The 18,424-nt window shown below is 41.4% G+C and overlaps 1 protein-coding gene across 1 annotated transcript; it reads left to right on the top strand.

Moving 5' to 3' along the window:
- The first annotated feature begins 18 nt into the window (after positions 1 to 18).
- On the top strand, positions 19 to 16,447 carry nup43 (nucleoporin 43). Its single transcript, XM_080191933.1, has 8 exons — positions 19 to 154; positions 3,501 to 3,617; positions 4,160 to 4,237; positions 4,416 to 4,587; positions 7,509 to 7,644; positions 9,411 to 9,562; positions 13,794 to 13,916; positions 16,055 to 16,447. Exons 1-8 carry the CDS (start codon positions 44 to 46, stop codon positions 16,276 to 16,278), a joined length of 1,113 nt encoding a protein of 370 aa, XP_080048059.1. The 5' UTR covers positions 19 to 43; the 3' UTR covers positions 16,279 to 16,447.
- Positions 16,448 to 18,424: the final 1,977 nt, after the last annotated feature.

Genomic DNA, 18,424 nt, shown 5'->3' with positions numbered 1-18,424 from the left:
TCTCCAGCCCCCGGAAGTTAAACCGGGCCGGGCTCGCGCCGTCATGGAGGGTCGGTACGTCTCGCAGAAGATCAGCCGCGTCCGTTGGCGGCCCGTGTCCGGCTCCAGCCTCCAGGCCCCCGACTGCTTCGTCACTGGATCGTGGGACGCTGAGGTGAGCAGGGTGGATGGGATTGGGGTGGGCAGGGGAGAGGAGAGGAAGGGGAGAGGTGCTGTCCTCTGCCTAAAGGCAACAGAGCTCGAGGGAATGGAGTGAGCGGTGGACTTTGGCGGGGGGGAAAGGAGGGCCGTGGGCAGGAGCGAACCTGGTTAAATGTGCATTCGGAATTCTTGGCTTTATAAATACTTAAAATACAAACGTTCAGAGGATGTGAAAAGATCCCTGCTGAATGGACACCAATTGACTTGTGACAGCAGCTGCCTCACAGCATCAGAGATATGGGTTTGATTCCAGCCTTGGGTATTTGTTTGTGTGGGTTTCCTCTGGGTGCTCTGGTTTCCTCCCATACTCCAGAGATGTGTATGTTAGGTGGATTGGCCATGCCTAATTGCCCTTTAGTGACCAAAGATATGTGGGTTAGGTGGATTAGCCACTACATGCAATACTCCAGGTGTGTTCTCACTAACGCCGTACACAGTAAAACAACTTAATTCCTATACGCAAATACTCTTGCTATGAAGACTAATATATCATTTGCTGCCTTTAATGTCTTCTGTACTTGCCTGCTTACTTTCAGCAACTGATGCATGAGGACTCCAAGGTCTCAGTGAGTGCCCACCCCTCTCAATTTACACCCATTCAACTAATAATCTGTTTTCTTCTTGTTGCTACCAGAGTGGATAACTTCACATTTATTGATACTATACTGTTATCTGCCATGCATATGGCTAAACATTAAGCCTGTTCAAATCACGCTGAAGCATCTCTGCATCCTGCCAGCTCACTCTCCCATCCCAACAGTTGGGGTTCTAGCTCAGATCCCTGCAAAACTCCACAAATCACTACTTGTCTTAAAAAGATCCATTTATGCCAATTCTTTGCTTTCTTTCTGCTTACCAGCTTTCTATCCATCTCGACATTACCTGCAGTCCCATTCACATTAACTTCACGTAGCTGTCTGTTGTGTGAAATCTTGTTGAAAGACTTCTGAAAGTCTTTATAAACCTCATCCAATAGTTCTCCTTGATCAACTCTACTAGTTACATCTTCAAAGAATTCCAATAGTTTCATCAAGCATAATTTCCCTTTTGTAAATCCATGCTGACTTTGATTATTCCACCGCTTTCCAAATGTTGAGTTTGAAATTGTTGATAAACACTAGCAACTCCCCTAGTGCTGACATAAGGATCACATAATTCCCTCTATAATTCCCTGTTTTCTTTCTACCTCCCTTTTTGAATAGTGGGCTTGTATTAGCTCCCCTCCAATCTGTATGAACCAGCCCAGAGTCCAAAGAATTTTGGAAACAACCACCAATGGATTTACTATTTCCAGGGCCACTTCCTTAAATACTCTGGGATGAAGATTATCAAGTGATTTAGCTGGAGATTTATCCACCTTTAACCCCATTAATTTCTGCAAAACCATTTCTCTACTAATGCTAATTTCCTTCAGCTCCCCATTAAAACTTGTTTCTCTCAGAACTTTTGGTAGATTGCTTCAGTCTTCACAAAAGAAGACATGAACAAAGTACAAATTTAGTTCCTTGGCCATTTCTTTGTTCCCCATTATGAATTCTCCCGTTTCTGACTGTGAGGGGCCTACACTCGTTTTTGTCAATCTTTCTCTTTATATACCTATATAAATATTTACAGTCAGCTTTTAAGTCCCCTGTTATCTTTCATACTTTATTTTTCCCTTCTTAATCAATGAGGTAGAGAAGCAAAAAGATTTGAAATTCAGAGAAACAAATTAATAAACCGATTAATAAGGCCTTAAAAAAGCGCTGGGGTTCATTTCTCGAAGGATATAATTGAAAAGCAGAGGATTTATTTAAAACTTATATAGGCCATACTTGGGAGTACTGTGCACAGTCCTGGTCTCTATGATATAGCGGCTGGATGAAGTGCAAAAAAAATTTACTAGAATGACACTCAGCTAAGGGTGATCAGACTGGAACTTCTTTCTCGTGAAAGGGGAGAACACTCGAGGGATAATTCAATAAATGTATTTTAAGATTATGAAGAGGATTTGATAGGATAGATATAGAGAAGGTATTTCTACCTACAGGGGACTCCAGAGACCATCAATATAAGGTAGTGACCATTAAATATAATGGGAAACTTGGGAGAAACATCTTTACCCAGAGAGAGGTTGGAATGTGGAATTTACTTCCACAAGAACTGGTTTAGGTGACATCAATGCATTACAGGGGAATTAAGGATAAACAGCAAGGAAGAGAGGGATAGAAGGGCTTAAAAGGCTAGATAAGGAAGTGTAGAAGGAGGTTCATGTGTAGCTTAAACACGGCCATCTGTATGCTAGGCCAAGTGGTGTGTTTCTGGTCTGTGAATTGTATATAAATCTATGTAATCACTAAGAAATCATATGTGAAGAATTTCATACATCACTGGTTAGTCTTCAGTTGGAGTTTTGTTGTGTCTAATTTTGGGTGCTGTACCTTAGGAAGTTTGTGAAGACCTTAACGAGAGTACAGAGAAGATTTACTGGAATGGCACTGGGGTTGAAAGCCTTCATTCATGTGGAGAAACTGGGATTGTTCTTTGGCTGTGAGGGTGACAGGAAAATTTTGTCAAGGTGTTTGAAGTTATGTAAGGCTTCGATCAAGTAAATAAGCAGTAAAGTGTTTCCAGTTGTAACAGTCAGTAACTCATGGACATAGATTGAATATGTTTACCAAAGAACCAGAAAGGAGTTTTTTTTGCTGTGGGGTATGATCCAAATTCACTGTCTGCAAAGGTGGTGGAAACAGATTCAATGCAGTAGGAACTCCCAAAGAGGAGTTGGATAAGTATTTGAAAAAGGTAATGGGTACAGGGTTATGGGGAAAGAGCAGAGTGTGTGGGACTAATTGGATAGCTTTTTCAAAGACTGAGTACAGACATGATGGGCTGAATGACCTCCCCTTTGGTATGGGATTTGATAATGCTTTATTATGATCTCATATAGAATCCAAATCTTAGAATCATACAGTGCAGAAGGAGGCTGTTTGGCCCATCGAGTCTGCACCAACCACAATCCCACCCAGGCCCTACCCTCATAGCCCCATGTATTTACTCTAGCTAGCCTCTCTGACACTGAGGGACATTTAGAATGGCCAATCTGTACATCTTTGGACTGTTGGAGGAAACCTACACAGATGGGGAGAACATGCAAACTCCACTCAGACAATGACCCAAGCCAGGAATCGAACCTGAGCGCCTGGCACTGAGGCAGCAGTGCTAACCACTGTACCAGCATGTATATTAATATCTTGTCTCAAGCTTGTAGAGAGCATGTAATTGGAACTGATTTTCTTTGTCTCATGCTATCTTTGCAGAAGAACAAGGTGTGCCTTTGGGAAACTATTAATACGGACGTCGATGATCAGCTCTTCTTGGAGAGCACTAAGCCCTTGTGTGAAATCAACCACGATGGTGACGTAATGGATCTCCAGGTAACTGAAGCAGTGATCACGCTTGAGTGAGACGTGCGACACACCTCACACACATCCTAATTCCCCCAAATTCTTTCCCAAATATTTCCACCTTCCTTTCCTCTTCTAAGTTGCTCGTCAAAACCCCTCTCTTTGACCAAGCTTTTGGTTGTGTGTCTTTGACTTGGTGGCAAATTTTGCCTGATTAGTCCTGTGAAACGCTTTGCAATATATTAGCTATGTTCAAATTGCCACACAAGTGAATTAGTTTCAGAAGTAATCCTGTTCCCATTGACTAGGCAAACGAGAAAGTTGGAACAAGTAATGGTGAAGGTCATGTCCTTGAGCATTGGCCTCCATTTCAAACACTGCTGCTGTAAAATGCATGTAATCAGGATTGTGTTGTAAATGACAATGTCACTAGGGATTCATATATTTGTGACTATACAATTATCTCTCGTTCTTTTCTAACATTGTTGTCTTACTATTTTCAACTTTTATTCAATTACAAATTCCTACATCGACTTGTAATGGAAGTTACTACAGCTTTTATGCTTTTATAGTTTCTGGATGAGGAGAGGATTGTCACCGCTTCTTCTACAGGGAGTGTCATTGTATTCCATATTCATACAAACAACCAGGTAAAGATACTAAATACAAACGTTTCGCAGTAATAGCCAAAAAGTTTGAGAATTTAAACTAGAAGGAAAGTTTGTCTTCTGTTGTATATGTATTTTTAAATGTTACAACATTGATTTTACTTAACATTTTGTCAAATAAAATCAATTACTGAAGTAAAAAAGCACCCTTTTGTTACAGCTTGAGCGTACGCTCCTTGTATCCCGGCAGTGGGAGCATGCCCACTATCATTCTCATGACAGTGCTCCCTGTACCAGCCTAGTGTGTAATGGCCCTGAGATCATCAGCGTCGGGGAGGATGGCCGGATCAATCATTTCCACGTTGACCAAAAGGAACCCATACGGACCATAGGTGAGTATTAAAAAGAAATTATGACAGTGCTTGATTAAAGGACTTCTGTTTGCACATCTTTCCAGACCTCGGAGTGACCCACTTCACTTTACAGTCAGTGGAGCACTTTTCATGTGTTGCCACTGTTATAATTTTAAAAGCCCAGTCTGCACACAGCAAAATCCTACAAACAGCAATGTGATGATGATCAGATAGTGGTGTTAATCAAGGGATAAATAATGACAAACAGCGGTGAGAACTCACCAGCTAAATAAAAGTAAAATACTGCAGATGCTGAAATCCAAAACCAAAAGAGAAAATGTTGAAAAATCTCAGCAGGGGTAGAACATACAGCAATAGAACATTACAGCACAATACAGGCCCTTTGGCCCTCAATGTTGTACCGGGCTATGTCCAATCCCAAGATCAAGCTATCCCACTCGCTATCATTCTGGTGTGCTTCATGTGCCTATCTAATCACTGCTTGAAAGTTCCTAAAGTGTCTGACTCCACTATCTCAGCAGGCAGTCTATTCCACACCCCAACTACTGAGTGAAGAATCTACCTTGGACATCCCTCCTATATCTCCCACCATGAACCTTATAGATATGTCCCCCAGTAACAGTTACATCCACTGGAGGAAATAGTCTCTGCATGTCCACTGTATCAAACCCTCTCATCATCTTATAAACCTCAATTAAGTTGCCTCTCATCCTCCTCCGCTCCAAAAAGAAAAGCTCCAGCTCCCTCAACCTTTCCTCATAAGACCTACCCTCCAAACCAGGCAGCATCCTGGTAAATCTCCTCTGCACTCAGTGCTTCGACATCCTTATAATGAGGTGACCAGAACTGAACACACAATTCCAAATGTGGTCTCACCAACATCCGGTAAAGTTGCAGCACAACCCCATGGCTCTTAAACTCAAACCCCCTGTTAATGAATGCTAACACACTATAAGCCTTCTTCATGGCTCTATCCACTTGAGTGACAGCCTTCAGAGATCTGTGGTCTGGCAACATCTGTAAGGAAAGAAGAGAGCTGATGTTTTGAGTCCAGATGACCATTTTTCATTTAGATACATCTACATTCTCTCCTTACAGATGCTGCCAGACCTGCTGAGATTTTCCAGCATTTTCTCTATTGGTTTCAGAACTCACCAGCTCTTTTTCGAAATAGACCACAGAATTTTTAATGCCCATCTGAGAGCGAACAAAGCCTTGGTTAAATGTCTCACCTGAAAGATGGCACTCCTAACTTCAACACTTGCTATCAGCCTAGGAATTTGCACAAAATGACAAATCAAAACTTCAACTATCTTTCTCACGGGCACGAGAAGGCCCATCAAGCCTACTCAGTCTTGGCTGATCTTGGATTTCAACTCCATTTTCACATAAGCTCCCTAGACCCATTCATTCCCTGAGACACCAAAAATCTGTCTATCCCAATCTTAAATGTATTCAATGCAGCATCTACAACCTTCTGGGGTTGAGAACTCCAAAGATTCACAACCCTTTTGAGTGATATAATTTCTCCTCAATCTTGTGGCTCCTAATTCTGAGACTGGGCCTTCTTGTTCCAGGCTCCCCAGACAGTGGAAACAATCTACTCTATCAAGATTCTTCAGAATATTTTAGGTTTGCCAACTCACCAGTGAAACTATAGGGCAATGACAGTTGATGGTAAAGTGTTTTGTCCCTCCCTCCTGAGCACCACTTCTACAAAGAGGTATTTTGTACTCTAACTCAGTTTCCCATGGACTTGGCCTTAGGCATTGTTACTTGTTTCAGCTTCCTCTTCTACCTATTCTCTGGGAATAGGATTATTTCTGAAACCAATTTTCACTTGTGTAGGAATTTTAACATAGTTAAAACCCTACGGCATGGTGGCACAGTGGTTAGCACTGCTGCCTCACAGCTCCAGGAACCTGAGTTTGATTCTTGGTTTAGAGGTCACTGTCTGTGTGGAGTTTGCACATTCTCCCCATGTCTGTGTGGGTTTCCTCCGGGTGCTCCGGTTTCCTCCCATAGTCCAAGGATGTGCAGGTTACGTGTGTTGGCCTTGCTAAATTGTCCCTTAATGTTCTGCGATGCATAAATTAATGGGATTAGCAGGGTAAATATACGGGGTTACGGTAATAGGGCCTTGATGGGATTGTTGGTGCAGACTTGATGGGTTGAATGGCCTCCTTCTGCACCGTAGGGTTTCTGTGATTCTTAGCAAAGTGCTTCACAGGAATGTAGCCAGGGAAAATATGACAGAGTCAAAGACAGGCAACCAAAAGCTTGGTCAAAGAGAGGTTTTGATGGGCAACTTAAAAGAGGAAAGGAAGGTGGAAATATTTGGGGAGGAATTTAATTAAAAATTGGTATTAAACTAGATTGGTTCAGAAGAGGTCAGAGGGACATTTGCAAACTGGTTAGTGAAATATGCAAGCCAGTTAACAAACATATTGTAAATGCCAATAATTAGAAATACCCAGGAAGAGATCAGAAACCATCAATCCAAAATGCCAATTTGTACACAGCCAGGTCCCACAAACAGAAATGCGATGATCTGTTTCTTTGACTAATTCATCTTTTGTGACCACTTGTGATTCGGGGCCTTGGTTCAACATCTGATCTTTTAAAAAAAAACACCTATGAGTGCAAAACCTTTCAGTATTTGGAGCGTCTGTGTACATTTTGTGTTCTGGGGTGGGAATTGAGCCCACAATCTTCATGACTTGGAAGAGTGAGTGCTACCTACTGAGCCACAGCTGGTATCTACTTAATGCATTAATCATGCAAAATTAAAATAAGGCTCCCAACAAGCAATAGCTCTGTTTCAAGAGTTAGAGCTGAACAACATAGCATTGACTTTTAACAAGCTCATTTTCCGTTCAATGTAAGATTGTTTGTGAATGGACCTCAACAACAAGGCTTATTGCCCCTTCTTCTTCCAGACAATGCTGACAGCAGTTCACTCAATGCAGTCACCTTCCTGCGAACTACAGAAATTTTGACAGTCAGCTCAATTGGACAGTTGAAAATCTGGGACTTCAGGCAGCCAGGAAATAAACCTCAACAGATATACTCTTTGTAAGTTCAGCCTTTGCTGCTTTTTCAAGCTTGCATTAAATATAGGAATGATGAAAGGCAATGCAACAGATCAGAAAGTTACTGTCACATAATTGCAATTGTTGAAACATTTATGCATCCCACCCCACCCCAAAAGGGCAAACCCGCCCCCCACCCCGCTTGTAATTAGACCTTGGAGATTGAATGCCTGCACCTTCATTGTGAACAGGATAATGGGATGGAGACACAGGCCCTTAAATCACAGTCTTCAATAGTCTACAAGCACTGTTGGACATGTCGCTGGGACTGGGGCTTGTACTGGAGATGTAACAAAGAAGAATTTTGTTTTTGAAATATTTCTCCAAATTTATGCATTTAAATTTTGTATAACAGTTTATCAAACAAAATAGGGCAGCACAGTGATTGCACTAGGGACCTGGGTTCAAGGTGCAAAAAAAAGTACAGTGCAGGAACAGGTCCTTCTGCTCTCCAAGCCTGTGCCAATCACGATGCCCTAACTCAACTTAAAAAAAAACCCTCTGCTCTTACTTGGTCCATATTCCTCTACTCCCTCCCTATTTTGGCCTTGAGGTGACTGTCTGTGCAGAGTCTGCACGTTCGTCCTGTGTCTGCGTGGGTTTTCTCCATGTGCTTCAGATTCTTCCCACTATCCAAAGGTGTGCAAGTTAGATTGATTAGTCATGTTAAATTGTCCCAAGATGTGTAGGTTCGGAGAATTAGCGTCACAAATAAGTGGGGCTACGGGGATAGGGCCTGAGTGGGATGATGTCGAAAAGTAGATGCAGACTTCTTCTGCAGTGTAGGGATTCTATAGATATTCTAGCCTATATAATGAGGCCATTCAGCCTATTACATGTGAATTTGTCTCCTTTCCCCATGCACTTTTTAAACAAAACAGCAAACTTCCATTTAAAAGTTCTTGAAGATTCCATTTCAACCACTTTCACATTAAACGTTTTGCATCCTGTATTAAAGATTGAACAAATGCCCAGACCTCTCCCTTCATTGATTATGTTGATCCTGTGTTAAACAGTTGTTGTTGAACCATTGTTGTTAAACTGATGACAGGTTCATCCTAGAAAACGAAAACAAATGTTTATTCATATCACACCTTTCACAACCTCCAGATGTCCCAGCACATTTTGCAGCCAGTTAAGTATGTCACTGCTGTAATGTAGGAAATGGGACAATACTGAGTTTCCCAGTCTCTGGGTGAAGAAGCTTCTCCAGAATTTCCTGTTAGATGTATTAGTGGCTGTCTTTATGTTGATGTTCCTCTAGTTCTGTTCTTGTCCACAAGCAGAAGCATTTCTCCATATTGCGTGGTGGCACATTGGTTAGCACTGCTGCCTCACAGTTCCAGAGATCCAGGTTCAATTCCTGGCTTGAGTATCTGTCTGTGCAGAGTCTGCATGTTCTCCCGTGTCTGTGTGGTTTTCCTCCAGCTGCTCCAGTTACCTCCCGCAGTCCAAAGATGTGAGTTGGGTGGATGGGCTATGTTAAATTGCCACTCAAGTGTCAGGATGACTAGCAGGATAAATACATGGGATTACAGGGATAGAGCCTGGGTGGGATCGTTGCTGGTGCAGATTCGATGGGCCAAATGGCCTTTTTTCTGCACTGTGGAGATTCTTTGATCTACTTTATAAAACCTTTTCGTTATTTTCAAAGTTTCTAGCAGGTCTGGAGCATTGGTTGCTATTGCAAAGATATTATTAAAAGTAGTGCTTACTTGCTTTTTTTTAACGCTAACTGTTGTTTCCCAGGACGGGTGACCGAGTGCCACTGCATTGTGTCGATAGACATCCAAATCAGCAGCACATAGTGGCAACTGGCGGCCAGGATGGAACATTCTGTATCTGGGATGTCAGGCAAGGAAGTATACCCATCTCCTTACTGGATGCCCATTCTGCAGAAAGTATGTTTGTTTCTTGTTATCTTCCCCTCTCTCTGACTGCTGAGAATTTTCCGCAAATTCTTTGATATGTAATAAGCTTGCAGGTTTAAAGGTCCCTTCCTTCGTCTTTTTGTTTTCAAACTCTTTGGGTGGAGGAGGGCGAGTAGCGGGGACAATAATCCAGTAAAATGCATTTAAGTTTCAATGAATTATTTTCAGAAGTTCCTTTATTTAGAGAATGACGAGAATGTGGAACTGGCTATCGAAGAGAGTATTTGAGACAAAAGCCATCAATGCATTTAAGGGGAAGCTAGATAAATGTATGAAGAGAGGGGAATAGAAGGATATGCTGATAGGGTGAGATGAACAAAGGTAAGGAAGAGACTTGGGAGGCTTGGACATCTGTATTGTCTAACAGTTCCATGACACACACTGCACTGTACACATTTACAAATAATTTAGTAGGTCTGTTAAATTAAGAATTGACAATTGTGCACCAATAATAAGACTTGCACAATTACTGTTGGTAAGTTATTAATGATTGGTGGAACTTACTGGTTCTGTTTAAGGGAGTCTTCTCTTGACCTTCTTCCAATGTAATGCACATGGAGCTCATTGAAGGATCAAATTGAATTCCCAGGGGATCTGAAAGACTGAAGTATCTTTGACCTATCTCACTGATGCACGACCTAGTCTCGGTGTCCATCTTTTTATTGATGATTCGTAACGGCCCAAAAATTTTTTCTTCAAACTTCAATTACTCCCATCCTGTAACCCTGTTTAATCTGAATACAGCACTTAGCCTTGGCTCTCCATAGGCATTAGTATCATGTTAAGAACATGTTTGAAGAAGTCCCACGTAAGAGATTATCATACAAGATTAAAGCGCATGAGATTGGGCTAACTGTATTGAGATGGATCGAAAACTGGTTGGCAAAGAGGAAATAAAGAGTACGAATTAATGGGCCCTTTTCAAATTAGAAGGCAGTAACTAGTGGGGTGCCACAGGGATTGTTGCTGGAACCCCAGCTATTCACAGTATATATTAATGATTTGGATGAGGGAACAAAATGTAATATCTCAAACTTTGCTGATGATACCATGTTGGGTGGGAAGGTGAACTGTGGTGGGGATGCAGAGATCCTTCAGAATGATCTGGGTGGGATAGGTGAAAGGGCAAATCAATGGCAGATGCAGTATAATTTGGATAAATGTGAGGTTATTCACTTTGGAAGCAAAAGCAAGAAGGCAGATTACTACCTGAATGGCTCTCCCAATATAGCAGGATCTGGGTGTCCTTGTGCACTAGTCATTGAAGGTAAGCATGCAGGTGCAGCAGGCAGTAAAGAAGGCAAATGGCATGTTGGCTTTCATTGCAAGATGTTTCAGTACAGAAGTAAGAATGTGTTGTTGCAATTATTAGACAGGGCCTTGGTGAGGCCACACCTAGAATATTGTGTACAATTTTGGTCTCCTTTTCAGAAGAAGGATGTACTTGCTCTTGAGGGAGTGCAATGAAGGTTTACCAGACTGACTCTGGGAATGGCAGGACTGATGTATGAGGAGAGATTAACTAGGTTAGGATTGTTTTTGCTGGAGTTCAGATGAATGAAGGGGGGATTCTCATAGAGACTTATAAAATTCTAATAGGACTAGACAGGGTAGATGCAGGGAGGATGTTCCTGATGGTGGGGGAATCCAAAACCAGGAGTCAAGTCTGAGGATTCAGGGTAGACCATTAGGACAGAGATGAGAGACATTTCTTCCCCCAAAGAGGGGTGAACCTGTGGAATTCATTACAACAGGAAGTAGTTGATGCCAAAACATTGAATGTATTCAACAGGTGGCTAGATGTAGCACTTGGGGCGAATGGGATCAAAGGTTATGGGGAGAAAGCAGGATTAGGCTAATGAGTTAGATGATCAATCATGATCGTAATGAATGGCAGAGCAGGCTCAAAGAGCCAAATGGTCTCCTCCTGCTCCTACCTTCTATGTTTCTATGTTAAAAACAGTTTTCTGCACAGAATTTTCCATTAAAAAGATAACTTGAATTTATATAGTGCCTTTAACATAATGGTTTATTATCAAAAATTGACACTGAACCACTTGAGACATTTGGACAAGCAGCTGTAAGCTTGGTCACAGAGGTATGTGTTACAGAACACCTTAAAGGAGGTGGTAGTGGCAGAGAGGCTTAGGGAGGGAATTCCAGAATTTAGGACCTGGGCAGCTGAATGTACAGTCTTCACTGGTGGAACAGTTAAAGTCAGGGATGAGCAAGAAACCAACATTGGAGGAGCACCGAGATCTGAGGCTGGGAGAGGTTATAGAGGTATGGAGGGATGAGATCATAGAGGAATTTGAAAACAAGGATAAATATTTTAAAATGTGGATGATGCCAGAGTGGAAGCCAGTGTATGTCAGGGAACCCAGGAGTGATGGAACAGGAGTCGATGTAAGTTAGGATAAGGCCATCAGAATTTTGGATGGTCTCAAGTGTGTGGAGGGTTCAAGATGGGAGGCAGACCAAGAGAACATTGGAATTATCAAGCCAAATCAAATTCAAGTCACGTTGAGGATTTCAACAGCAGCAGTTTGGAGTAGTGCCTTGGAGGTGGAAAGCTTTGATCCTCTAAAATATTTAGTTTGAAAAAAGATCTTTGTACATCCTATGCTGTGTATTCTATACTGAATGTCAGATAACCAGTGTGACAAATCAGAGGTAGTGGATGTTGATTGTATGTTTAATTATTTCACTTGAGCACATGTAAAAAAAAAAGCCTTAACTGAACCTATGGTATGGTGGAATTCAGAGGGATATGCTTGTAATGTTTCACTTTGTAAATAAATGTCGGACTCAGTAAAAATTGGCAATGGGCTTTCTGGAATAGAACAGCAGAGAGCTTGAGAAGTAGTGGTGAAGTAGAGAAGGGTGTCACCAACATACATTTAGAGCCTGACACTTTTTTTGATAACTTCTACTGCCATAAATTTCTATATTTAAATTTATAATTAAACTGCATATGTAAATTAGTTGCTATATTTGGGTCAACCCCCCCCACCTTGCAAACTCACCTCCCCCTCACTGACTGCAGTGAGTTTAAACTATCAGTTGTAGATCAGAAGCACACTCTCACTTCTGAGCCAGAAAGTCATGGATTCAAGTCCCACTCCAAAAAATTGAGCACATAATTTAAGCATCACTCCAGTGCTGTACTGGAGTGATGATAAACTTTAGTTCAGATGTTAAACCAGAACTCCGTTTGCCCTCTTGGTGGATACTGCACTATTTGAAGAAGAGTAAAGTTCTCCTTGGTGCTTTGACCAATCCTCATCCCTTCACCAGTGGTGTTAAAATAGATAACCGTGGTTGTTTTCACAGGCTGCTCATGGAGTCTTGCTATGCTCAGTTTATCTGCTACGTTCCAACAGTGTCTACACTCAACAATATTTAATTGCCTATAAATTCACTTAAAATGTCCTGCGGTTATCAAAAATGTGGTCTGAATTAAACCTGTGGCCGTGATCCTGCTATAAGAACATAAGAAATAGGAGCAGGAGTAGGCCATCTAGCCCTTCGAGCCTGCCCTGCCATTCAATAAGATCATGGCTGATCTGAAGTGGCTCAGTTCCACTTTCCCGGCTTCTCCCCATAACCCTTAATCCCCTTGCCTATCAAAAACCTATCTACCCGCGTCTTAAATATATTTAGCGAGGCAGCCTCCACCACTTCAACGGGCAGAGAATTCCAAAGATTCGCCACCCTTTGAGTGAAGGGTGGTGAATCTCTGTCTGCCCTTCAGCTCCATTTTATCTTGAGTAAAACACGCCAGTGTTCAATAGTGGAAATCATCTTGTGTGTGCCTCCCTCTAAATATTTCATTAGTCTAAATGCACATGTCTCAGTTCTTCCTGCCATTTCTCACCATATTCAAACTCCCAAGTGAATGAGACATTGGCTCTGACTTATTCTTCTTAGAGCTTCCTGATCTTGAGTAATATATCATGGGTCCAGCACAGGCGCTGGTGCTGACCATAATAGGGTGACCAGTGGTGGCCACCACACTGTAATCTCACACTGTGCCCCTTCCAAATCAATGTGAGCCTGTCCAAAACAAGCTGGGACACCAATGCGCTACCACCCTTCTGTGTGATTGTGTTTGGTTGTTGCTGATGAGTTTCATTTATTGTGTGTTCAGTTGAATGATAAAAGTACAAGCTTTTCAAAGTGTGCTGTGCTTTATTAACAGTATGGGAAGTTCATTTTCATCCCTCCAATCCTGATCATGTGTTTACTTGCTCTGAGGATGGGACACTGTGGCATTGGAATGCTTCTGTTGTATCTCCTGATCTGCCTTCCTTTCTCCAACCAAGTAAGAACCAAGACACTGATTTAACAATTGTAGGTTTTTTTCTGGCATTGAATAGAATGTTAAATCAAATATTTCAGCCCAGATAAACATGTTACGGAATGGAGGTTTATTTATTTGAATGAAACAAGTGAGTTAGGAAAATAGAAGGAAGAGATATACTAATCTGAAAGGGTGATTTTTTTTTTTCCTTGGCCATGGAAATCTTTGGAAAATCATAGAATCCCTACAGTGCAGAAAGAAGCCATTCAGCCCATCAAGTTCACACTGACAACAATCCCACCTAGGCCCTATCCCAGTAACCCCACACATTTACCCTAATCCCTCAAACCTGTGCATCCTGGGACACTAAGGGGCAATTGAGCACAGCCAATGCACCTAACCTGCACATCTTTGGACTGTGGGAAGAAATTGAAGCACCCGGTGGAAATCCACGCAGACACAGGGAGAAAATACAAATTCCACAAGGTAGTGACCCACGCCGGAAATGTCTGTACTTTATATGCTCTGTCTGAGGCCAGAACTCTCCATTCACCTGACGAAGGGACTAACCCCGAAAGCTTGTGAGTATATTATCAAATAAATAGGTTGGACTAAAACCTGGTGTTGTCAGACTTTTTACCATGCATCTTTTACCATGATCAACAATTCCATGTGATGGTTATACTTTACCTTCTCCTTTAATTGGACATTTTATTTTCCCAGAACCAGTCCAAAGCTATTCTTCTTTATCTTTTTCCTTTCCCAATCTATTCCCAGAACCAACTTTTACTAAGAGGGTTACATTGGAGATTCATTGTTCTAGCTAAAGCCAGGCAAATCTTCCATCCTCATTTAAATCTTCACAAACTTGGTTTCTTCAATCTGAGCATGAGCTCCCACCCACAATTTGCATGGTGAACAATAATCAGTATTTCATGTGCTTCAGGAGCAGTTTCTTTTGCTTTCTCCCTCAGCTTCTTGCAGACTGAACTGGGTTATGAAGTTCAGCAATATCTGAGGAAATCCTGTGACCTAATACAACAATGGCTTGCTATAGACTCATCCCTTCTCAAAGGCCAACGTTGTGACAACATGAATTGCATTGGTCCTCACATCCAGGTAGAAATGCCAATTAGCTATCGTCGAGGTCTTCAACTCCATTGGAATTAAACTAACAGTTTAAACTAAAATTTATAAAACTTGACGATCTCAGTCTTTCCCTGCGAGACTTGAAGACTGACAGTCTATACACAATCAACATAAATACTCTTGCCATTGTTCACAGGTATGAAAATCTTGCATGGTCTTCCGAGTAAATCATATGTTCCCTTTTACCGATCAATCCACACAGACTTGCTGAGCAGAATTCAGAACAGATCACATCGCCCCTCCATTACTCCTTAAATTGAAAAACGAATCCGAAAACATAACTATCTTTTAAACTTCCTATTGTAACAAATGGTTAAACAAAGATGAAATCCAAGTAAGGACAGCAGATTTCTTTTTCTAAAGGACATTGGTGAAAGACTAAGATAAAGGCAAAATACTGCGGATGCTGGAACCTGAAACAAAAACAGAAAATGCTGGAAAATCTCAGCAGGTCTGACAGCATTTGCGGAGAGAGAATAGAGCCAATGTTTTGAGTCTAGATGACCCTTCATCAGCTTGAAACGTTGGCTGTATTCTCTCCCCACAGATGCTGTCAAACCTGCTGAGATTTTCAAGCATTTTTTTTCCTGTTGGTGAAAAACTAACCTGGTTTTATATAGTGTCATTTTTAACTTCCAAAATGCATTTAATTAACTGAATTTATATTCTCCAGCCACAGTGGTTGACTGTTGTCATTAGTCCAACAACATAGCTATTATGCTTTCGTTGAGTTATATTCAATTATATTCAGTTATAAAAGTTGTATTCAATCACATTGTGAATTACAGCCAGGCTTTGGATTAAAATGTCTGTTTGCTGGTGTCACAATACATGGAAAGTGTCAAGTTCTTGGCTGTAGTGGAGAACCAAACTGAAGAAGACACTTAGTCGTTGGACTGCGGTGCAAGGTTTATGGTTCTGAAAAGTTACTTGAGCAACAAATGTACTGTAAGCATTTATTGTTAGAAAGGCAAAACATTCTCATCACTTCTCTTCCTGCATTTTCTCAGGTCGAAGAAACTTCTCATTGAATACCCCAGTTTCCCATACCGACACAAACCAGTCATTGAGCAGTGCGTGGCTCACTATGGATATTGCAAAAGGAAGAGTGGAAATCAATAACCTGCTGTCAGAATATGTCCTCTCGGTGAATAGTTTGGATGTTATGGGAGAACATTTAGTGTGTGGGACAGATGCAGAAGCTGTCTACTTCACCCATAATCTGGAGCTCTGATGGGCGTCAAACCACACAGTAGACTTTGACAAAACTCAGATGTAAATTCCTGTGCAAGAACCAGTGTCAAAACCATTAACCTGCCAGCCTATGTGTACAGTACCATGGCAAGTACACTTGGCTGTTTTTTTATATATGAAAACAAATAAATTGCCACCATCAAAGCTGACTTGGTTATATTTTAAAATAAAAGTTTATTTATTAGTCACAAGTAGGCTTACATTAACACTCCAATGATGTTACAATGACAATCCCCAAGTCACCATACTCCAACACTTGTTCAGGTACACTGAAAGAGAATTTAGCATGGCCAATGCATCTAAAGACCAAATTATTCTGAGTTAGATTCCAGCCCACATCCCTCTAGTAAATTCTTAGCAATCCATGATGCTATTTTCAGTTCCTTCATTACGATGATGGCTGATCATCAAATTCAGTACCCTGATCTCTGCTTCCCCCCATATCCCTTCATCCCTTTAGCCCCAAGAGTTATAGAAAATTTCAAGAACAGGGGGTGCATATTGAAAGTTTGGACATGCTGGAGTTTTCTGGCCATTGATTTAACTGGTCGCAAAATTGCCCTTATTGGGCCTTTGGCAAAAGTGAGAACATTCTTGCCTCTGAGACAACAACATCATTGGTTTAAAATGCATTTTAGGACTTGAACAGATAGTCTACAAGTTTGCATTCATATAGTACCTTTTATGCAGTAAAAAGTACCAAAATACTTCATGAAAAGCACAATCTGAAAGTAAAAATTGACACAACTCAAAAGGAGTAAGCATTAGGACAAGTGACCAAAAAATGTTTTTTTTTAAGGAGTGTTTTAAACGAGTGAATCAGGTTTAAGAAGAGAAGTCTAGAACTTGGGCCCTAGATGACTGAAGATACAACTGCCAGTGGTGAGGTGAAGGAAGTAAGGAACACAAGAGTACCAAGTTGGAGGAACACAGAATTCTGAAGGTTTTAGTCTGTGAGGAATTTGAACACTTTTGGATAAGCCCAAGTTTATGGACTAGGCTGAAATTATTGTTTACGTTGTTGGCGGTGTCATTCAGGCAGCTGGATAGACACAAATTTATGTGAAGACGGGTATCTTGGTGTCTTGTTCAACACCACCAAAAACTGGTTATATATCCTTTCTGCTTGTTGGATTTTGAAACACATTGGCTGCTATGTTTGACTACATAACAGTGACTGCACTTAAAGAGCAAACAATTTGCCATGTTTGCTTAAATAGATTGTTTTCTTTTGGAAAGCGCAATTACGTCAGTCTCCAATTGCTCACCCAGATGGTTAGTTTTCATGTGCTACATGAGGTGATGTAGATTGAGCTATTAAAGTCAGTGATGCCCATGACTGAATAAAAAAAAGGAAGAGAAGGAAAAGCGAAGGCCAGCAGGTTCATGGAGCTTGATGCATGCTGCTGTGGCAAAACTTGGACATCACAATCCCTGTGTGTGCCCTACTAGCCAGCCATGCAATCTCCAAAGAGCAGCAACAAGTAACAGAAGTTAAAATAAACATGATATCTGCACACAGAATCATAGAACCCTACAGTGCAGAAAGAGGCCCTTCGGCAAATCGAGTCTGCACCAAACACAATCCCACCCAGGCCCTACCTACGTATTATACCCACTAACCCCTCTAACCTAAGCATCCCTGGACACTAAAGGGCAATTTCTTAGCATAGCCAATCAACCTAACCCCGCATGTCTTTGGACTGTGGGAGGAAAGTGGAGTACCCAGAGGAAACCTATGCAGAAACAAGAAGAATGTGCAAACTCCACACAGACAGTGACCTGAGCTGGGAATTGAACCCAGGATCCTGGAGCAGTGAAGCAGTGCTAACCATTGTGCTACCATGATGATAGCATGCATCTTTGGGCTGTACCATTGATGGCACTGCCAATTATCTGTGATGTCAAGTCTTCCTCCATCTCCTTACGAAAAAAGTAGGACATACATTCTTAGTCTTTAGTAAGACTCAAAAAACATAACAACCTATTGATACTCTTTATCAAGGCTGAAAAGGCCAATGGCTAAGGGGTGACTGATAAAATATAAGTGAAAATGGATTCACGCCACATCAAAAAGTAGTGCTGGATACTGCAAAGGTTATGGTCCCTGTTGAAATTCTGGCAGT

The sequence above is a fragment of the Carcharhinus amblyrhynchos genome, chromosome 7, assembly GCF_965287045.1.
Source record: "Carcharhinus amblyrhynchos chromosome 7, sCarAmb.v2.hapA, whole genome shotgun sequence".
Lineage (NCBI taxonomy): Eukaryota > Metazoa > Chordata > Chondrichthyes > Carcharhiniformes > Carcharhinidae > Carcharhinus > Carcharhinus amblyrhynchos.
This window is presented reverse-complemented; position numbering and strand designations above follow the sequence as displayed.

Coding starts and splice junctions, on each gene's coding strand:
- nup43 (XM_080191933.1), top strand. CDS start 44: ATGGAGGGTCGGTACGTCTCGCAGAAGATCAGCCGCGTCCGTTGGCGG. Junction 3,618..4,159: donor GTGACGTAATGGATCTCCAG/GTAACTGAAGCA, acceptor ATGCTTTTATAG/TTTCTGGATGAGGAGAGGAT. Junction 4,588..7,508: donor GGAACCCATACGGACCATAG/GTGAGTATTAAA, acceptor TTCTTCTTCCAG/ACAATGCTGACAGCAGTTCA.